Genomic DNA, 7,509 nt, shown 5'->3' with positions numbered 1-7,509 from the left:
ACATATTAGAAAGACAAACAATGATTATGGATGATACTGTAATCTACGCCACATATCTTTTCCTGGAAAAAGAGAACATTTTGATAAGATGTTTGGCCATTTGCTCACTTCTAGCATATTGAGAAGGATAGGAGCAGCACATCCAAAAAAGATATAGCAGAGAGGTGGGTGCACGCAGGTATAGGATACTGGCAAGTGGATTCAAACAGAATAGCGTAGAGATAAATGCAGCACACCAGTTTTTCAAAAATCTCCCCAAAAAATTGGAGTTTATTTCATGGTGCAAAAATCAGTACAACGTTTCAGTGACCTCACACGACATGAAAATAGTGGCATGAGGTCACTGAAACGTACTGATTTTTGCACCATGATATGAATTCCAATTTTTTGGGGACATTTTTGCTAACTGGTGTGCTGCATTTATCTCTACACTATATATATATATATATATATATATATATATATATATATATATATATAAAGCTAATGAAAATAACTGAACTTTTTAGAATCATATTAAAAATACATCTTTTGATTAAAAAGAAAAATATAAATTTTTTTTTTTTTTTTAATGAACCTGAAAATCCTGTTAATAGGCTTTGAGCAGAGATGTCGACAATAGATGAATTATGATCATTTTGCTTCCTATAGTGACCTTCCCATAGCTTCCTATAGTAACTATCTTTTCGTCCGGCAGCAGAATATGGGCAAAACTAAAAGCGCTTTCCCGATGCCTGAGACTAGCTCAGATACTTACATCATCAGAAGGACTGCTTGATGTCCCACTCTAGAAGTCCCATACTTGAGGGACAGCATTTTTCATTTCCCCGGTATCCTACCGCCAGCCAAAACGATAGTAATGTTTTAAGCTTTCAATAAAGCAATAAAGCTCTCAAGAACATTTTTGTCTGAGCTCAATATGATTTAGATCAACAGTCCATATAGTCTAATTTTGTTATAATAATCCAGTCCAGTTTAACCGGCATTTTTACAGTTTTCCATAACTTCACGCCCCCTCCCATAGACTTGCATTTAGGGGGCGGGCGTGACGTCACGATCTTCTGTTCCCGTGGTCGTGACCCAGACCCTCCAGCGCTTCTGGAGCAGAAACAGGTGGGTGCCGCATGCTATTTTGCTTGGGTCCCCAGCGGCGGGACCCCCGCGATTAGACATCTTATCCCCTATCCTTTGGATAGGGGATAAGATGTCTAGGGGTGGAGTACCCCTTTAAACTTCTGTCCGTTAAATAGCGGCCATGCTCTCTGTTTATATTTACAGCTAAAAGTAAGGAAGACTTTTCAAACACCAAGACATCTAAACATGAGAATATAGAAGAACCCTTAAAAGAGACATATTAACAATCACTAAGGCACCGATAATAAGCAGCTCTCATTATAGTAATTTTGAAAAACAAATTAAGCAATCATAGCTTAGAACTGAAGAAAGCTTCTAAATTCAGTTTCAGGGTACCAAAGTCCAATAATAGTCTTCACCACACAGTCTGGGCTTCGCTCTCTTACCTATGACTTACTTATTATTAGACATATCAACCTAGACAGTAGTGAAAGGTTGGAAGACTGTATTTCCATGAGTGGCTATGTTAACATGTAATTATTAATATGTTAGCTGCTTCTCTGTACAAAAATTATTAGAGAAGAAGTTCCAAACAACAGCAGCAGGAAGAGAAAAAAAAAACAATACATAAGGATAACCAAAGCACTGAGCGTTATCTTAAACTACATGCATATTGTGCAGGTTTACTATAGGGAGGCAATAAAATCAAGACTCTATGTCTGTATCTAAGTATAAAATGATCTATACACCGTTAAGGAATGAAATGAATCTTGAAGCTTAGGGAAGGGGGTATATTATTTAGTGTTATATTTGATGTTTAGTATTCAATGACTTAAGTATGAAAACGGGGATGTCACATATATATTATTTTTAGGTATTCTGTTACATCCACTTTGTATGCACTTCATTTAGTTATTCACTGACTCACAGTTGATAGCTGGCTATATTCATTTCTTATTTACAGTCTGGTTGGGTGCAATACTGTTTCCATTTATTAGGACGGGGTCACATTCCCAGGGGTCATGGCCTCTCTCCGGGATTGTGCTGCAGCTCTTTGTGAGCTTTTTAATTGATTTTAGATGTTTGTATACTTAACCTGTGGTATGTTTATTATTTGTGTTTAATAAAATGATTGATATTTTCTAAATGATTGTGGTGTGCTCTACATTACAGTGTAAGCTTTTTCCTTGTGCACAAGTATTCAATGACTGGATTTCTTTGAAGTGAATGCCATGGTTAGGGCTTACCATACCAGCATCAACTGAAGATACCTTTAAAATTGCGGATTACAGAGTGGTCACTTTTACATCAAACACCGAGTTGTAGCTCGACTGGAGAAGAGCAAAAAAACATATTTTATTAAGGAGAATAAATGTAAACTGTAAAGTAATGTAAATGGAACTCAGAGGACGTTTTATGGCAAACTAATAATAAAAGCGCTGGGTTATTATGACACATACTGAGATTCATATGTCTGTGTGCTCCATATTATTTTGTCTATGTGACCAGAAACGTGTATGCTCTCACCCTGCCAAAAACACGAGTTAATACCATATCAAGTGCTCTGAGAAAATTGTGGCTGAGATAAGAAAGCAAATGATTAAGTGCACTCATATGGGGTGTTTAGTCACATCAAGCCATTTTGAAGTGAGCAGCCTATGAGCTATGTTCATTTCTATTTAACCAGTCTGTTTTTAGGTTTAGGGTAGAGTTAGAACCTCTGCCCTTCCCTGTTCATGTCAGGGCGTCATTCAGGCTGAGGTTGTTGTTGTGGCTGCTGCTGATGGTTGGTTGATGGCTCTCCACTATTTGTTTCTGGTTCCTCGTCAGAAACGGCTTCAAGGTGGTATACTTGACGAATGGTTCTGGTGGTAAACTGAATTGGTGCCCTCCTGTAATGTAAAGAGATTGGTATTTAACATAATACATTTTAGTTACATTTTTATATTTCTTAATTTTTTATAAGACAACCACAGGAGGATACTATACATCATACTAGTGCAGTTGTATATTACATAGATTGTTAAATAGTTAGAGTATTATTCATTACTACTGGGTACATAAACACACACTCTTTCAGTGCCACCAGCAATACTGCGGTTCATGGGAGTAAAATAAATATAACCGTAGCAATGATAAATGTGTCATAAATTACGATAAATGTGTCATAAGTTACCTATGGTACTTTATTCACTGCAGACTAGACCATAAACACAAACAAATATTTTTTTTGACAGCTACTTCATTGGTATATACACCCATAGGTACTCTGCATGATGCCGTACATGCCTGCAGTCATCTTACAATATTTTAATGCTGCTAAATCACAACAATATGTTTTTTTCCCTTACAGATTCCATATGACTGTATGGGAATAAACCCCCACATAAATGAAGCCACACAGAGGTTCTGAATTGACCTGGAGCAGGTTATAGGTGAAGTATAATGGATCTGTACACATTAGACCCATAACAGGAAACTACATCTACAAAAGCTTGAGTATTATTCCAATCATTTTATCTCCCTTTATTCTTATGTTTATCTTTGTTTCCTCCTACCTTCTCAAGGTATATTAGTTAAATCAGAGTTACAAACACTTTAGATTATTACATTATAAACTAAATTCAGGCAAGGACTAATGTGGATCAAAATTCTAGAACAGTTTTTCAGGCCCAGATTTTTTTTTTTAACTAAGGGTTACATAAAAATAAGCCATACTCACCTGACCTGCTGCCCTGCTACTGCCATCCAACAATTCTCACCCTGCTGCTCATCACTGCTTCCTGGTTTCTGTTGACCCCATGGGAACTGCCCACTCTGCCAATCACTAATTGCAGTAATGATCCATCTTGACCAGTGACTGGCTGAACAGGTAGTTCCTGTCACAGAAACCGTGGCAAATGGCAGGGTCTGAAGGCCATTGGATGGCAGCAGCAGATAGGGGATAAGGGAAAGCAGGATGTTTAAGATACCCTGACTCAGTTTTAAAAATGTTTCCTATTACAAAGCAACTCTGTGTACAACTCTCTGTATGTGGCTGTTTATGTTGTCTTATTTTCTAAGGTGTAGAAAAATGCATGTAGCAAACACCCGCAACCTGATCGCCGGTGGTCTTCTCTTGCTCCCAACAGGGGGACATCTGCATGGAACAATAACTGTTAAGAATGGGCTGCAAGGATCAACTCCAGAAAGATTGTGGCCGGTCTCCATCGAGGCACAGCAACAGGCCTGCAATGGCGGCTTCTCCTACACCTAGCCAGACTACTTCCCCGCCACGCTCGGACCAAGACTGGGACGAGGGGCTTGCAGACACTGACCTACCTGCTCTGAAATACGACCGACTGGCACCATCGGTAGCAAAGAACATCACATCAAAGGTAAAGGAGGTTTTGGCGGCGACGGGCAGTCCACATTGCAGCAACTTCAGGAGATGGTAACGCAACATGGCGCAAGCCTCACTGAGGTAGACCTTAGAGAACTCTGATGTTTCCTGCTTATGTCGCATTGTGGCGCTGGAGAGAGAGTGTCGCAGGCTGGGCGACAAGGTTGATGACCTCTAGAATAGGTCCCATCATAACCACCTAAAGGAGTACTCCTGTCACGATTCGGCTTCCAGGTAGTGGATCCTCTGTGTCAGCGAGGGATTGGCGTGGACCGTGCTAGTGGACCGGTTCTAAGAGGCTACTGGTTTTCACCAGAGCCCGCCGCAAAGCGGGATGGTCTTGCTGCGGCAGTAGCAACCAGGTCGTATCCACTAGCAACGGCTCAACCTCGCTGACTGCTGAGAAGGCGTGGGACAGAAGGACTAGGCAGAGGCAAGGTCAGACGTAGCAGAAGGTCGGGGCAGGCGGCAAGGTTCGTAGTCAGGATGGATAGCAGAAGTTCAGGTAACACAGGCTTTGGACACACTAAACGCTTTCACTGGCACAAGGCAACAAGATCCGGCCAGGGAGTGCAGGGGCAGTGAGCAGATATAGTCTGGGAGCAGGTGGGAGCCAATTAAGCTAATTGGGCCAGGCACCAATCATTGGTGCACTGGCCCTTTAAGTCTCAGAGAGCTGGCGCGCGCGCGCCCTAGAGAGCGGAGCCGCGCGCGCCAGCACATGACAGCAGGGGACCGGGACGGGTAAGTGACCTGGGATGCGATTCGCGAGCGGGCGCGTCCCGCTGTGCGAATCGCATCCCCGACGGCCATGACAGTGCAGCGTTCCCGGTCAGCGGGACTGACCGGGGCGCTGCAGGGAGAAAGACGCCGTGAGCGCTCCGGGGAGGAGCGGGGACCCGGAGCGCTAGGCGTAACAGTACCCCCCCCCTTAGGTCTCCCCTTTTTTTTGTCCGGTAACTGCCTCCCCTGGGATGAGGACACCGGGAAAGAATGGAGGGTTTCCTCAACGGCAGGCAGTACAGCAGGAGTTGGAATGGGGAGGGAGGGCAGAGGGTGAAGCTTGGCACGGGGCAGGGAGACACAAGGACGGGAGCCATGAGGAGGCACAGAGGCTTGCCTGACGGGACTGGGAGGGGGGGAGAGGCAATTCCTATGGCAGGCAGAGTCCCAGTTCTTGATCTCCCCGGTGGTCCAATCAAGGGTGGGAGAATGAAGCCGGAGCCATGGCAGACCGAGGAGGACCTCAGAGGTACAGTTGGGGAGAACGAAGAGCTCAATCCTTTCGTGGTGGGGTCCAATACACATCAGGAGGGGTTCTGTGCGGTAACGCACGGTGCAATCCAGTCTGACTCCATTGACCGCGGAAATGTAGAGCGGCTTGACGAGACGGGTCACCGGGATGCGGAATTTATTCACAAAAGACTCCAAAATAAAATTCCCAGAGGCACCAGAGTCCAAGCAGGCCACGGCTGAGAGGGAGGAGTTGGCTGAAGGAGAAATCCGCACGGGCACCGTGAGACGTGGAGAAGCAGACTTAGAACCAAGAGACGCCACACCCACGTGAGCTGGGTGCGTGCGTGCGTTTCTCAGACGTGGAGGACGGATAGGGCAATCCACCAAGAAATGCTCGGTACTGGCACAGTAAAGACAGAGATTTTCTTCCCTACGGCGATTCCTCTCTTCATGGGTCAGGCGAGACCGATCCACTTGCATGGCCTCCTCGGCGGGAGGCCCAGGCGTAGATTGCAACGGATACTGTGGGAGAGGTGCCCAGAGATCTAAGTCTTTTTCCTGGCGGAGCTCTTGGTGTCGCTCAGAAAAACGCATGTCAATGCGGGTAGCCAAATGGATGAGTTCTTGGAAGTTGGCAGGAATCTCTCGTGCGGCCAGCACATCCTTGATGCGACTGGATAGGCCTTTTTTAAAGGTCGCGCAGAGAGCCTCGTTATTCCATGATAATTCGGAAGCAAAAGTACGAAATTGGATGGCGTACTCGCCCACTGAAGAATTACCCTGGACCAGGTTCAACAGGGCAGTCTCGGCAGAAGAAGCTCGGGCTGGCTCCTCGAAGACACTCCGGACTTCAGCGAAGAAGGACTGGACTGTGGCTGTGGCAGGATCATTGCGGTCCCAGAGCGGTGTGGCCCAAGACAAGGCCTTTCCTGAAAGAAGGCTTACTACGAACGCCACCTTAGACCGTTCTGAAGGAAACAAGTCCGACAACATCTCCATATGCAGGGAACACTGAGACAAAAATCCACGGCAGAGTTTAGAGTCCCCATCAAATTTGTCCGGCAGGGACAAGCGGAGGTTAGGAGCGGCCACTCGCTGCGGAGGAGGTGCAGGAGCTGGCGGAGGAGATGGTTGCTGCTGTAGCAGAGGCAGAAGTTGCTGTAACATGGCGGTCAACTGCGACAGCTGCTGTCCTTGTTGGGCAATCTGCTGCGATTGCTGAGCGACCACCGTGGGAAGATCAGCGAGACTTGGCAGCGGCACCTCAGCGGGATCCATGGCCGGATCTACTGTCACGATTCGGCTTCCAGGTAGTGGATCCTCTGTGTCAGCGAGGGATTGGCGTGGACCGTGCTAGTGGACCGGTTCTAAGAGGCTACTGGTTTTCACCAGAGCCCGCCGCAAAGCGGGATGGTCTTGCTGCGGCAGTAGCAACCAGGTCGTATCCACTAGCAACGGCTCAACCTCGCTGACTGCTGAGAAGGCGTGGGACAGAAGGACTAGGCAGAGGCAAGGTCAGACGTAGCAGAAGGTCGGGGCAGGCGGCAAGGTTCGTAGTCAGGATGGATAGCAGAAGTTCAGGTAACACAGGCTTTGGACACACTAAACGCTTTCACTGGCACAAGGCAACAAGATCCGGCCAGGGAGTGCAGGGGCAGTGAGCAGATATAGTCTGGGAGCAGGTGGGAGCCAATTAAGCTAATTGGGCCAGGCACCAATCATTGGTGCACTGGCCCTTTAAGTCTCAGAGAGCTGGCGCGCGCGCGCCCTAGAGAGCGGAGCCGCGCGCGCCAGCACATGACAGCAGGGGACCGGGA

At 46.3% G+C, this 7,509-nt stretch overlaps 1 protein-coding gene across 10 annotated transcripts in view; it reads right to left on the bottom strand.

Annotated features, from left to right (window-relative positions):
* Positions 1-478: 478 nt before the first annotated feature.
* The window catches only part of LOC130294253 (myosin-10-like), a 312,827-nt gene continuing 305,796 nt past the window's right edge, over positions 479-7,509 (bottom strand). For all 10 annotated transcript variants that reach the window (XM_056543843.1, XM_056543842.1, XM_056543841.1 and 7 more), the window contains one exon: positions 479-2,966. In XM_056543843.1, the coding sequence (XP_056399818.1) occupies positions 2,822-2,966 (145 nt within the window). In that variant the 3' untranslated portion in view covers positions 479-2,821. The remainder of the gene's footprint in view (positions 2,967-7,509) is intronic.

The sequence above is a fragment of the Hyla sarda genome, chromosome 10 (assembly GCF_029499605.1).
Source record: "Hyla sarda isolate aHylSar1 chromosome 10, aHylSar1.hap1, whole genome shotgun sequence".
Taxonomy (NCBI): domain Eukaryota; kingdom Metazoa; phylum Chordata; class Amphibia; order Anura; family Hylidae; genus Hyla; species Hyla sarda.
The sequence above is the reverse complement of the archived record's forward strand: the minus strand, read 5'-3'. Positions and strand labels throughout refer to the sequence as shown.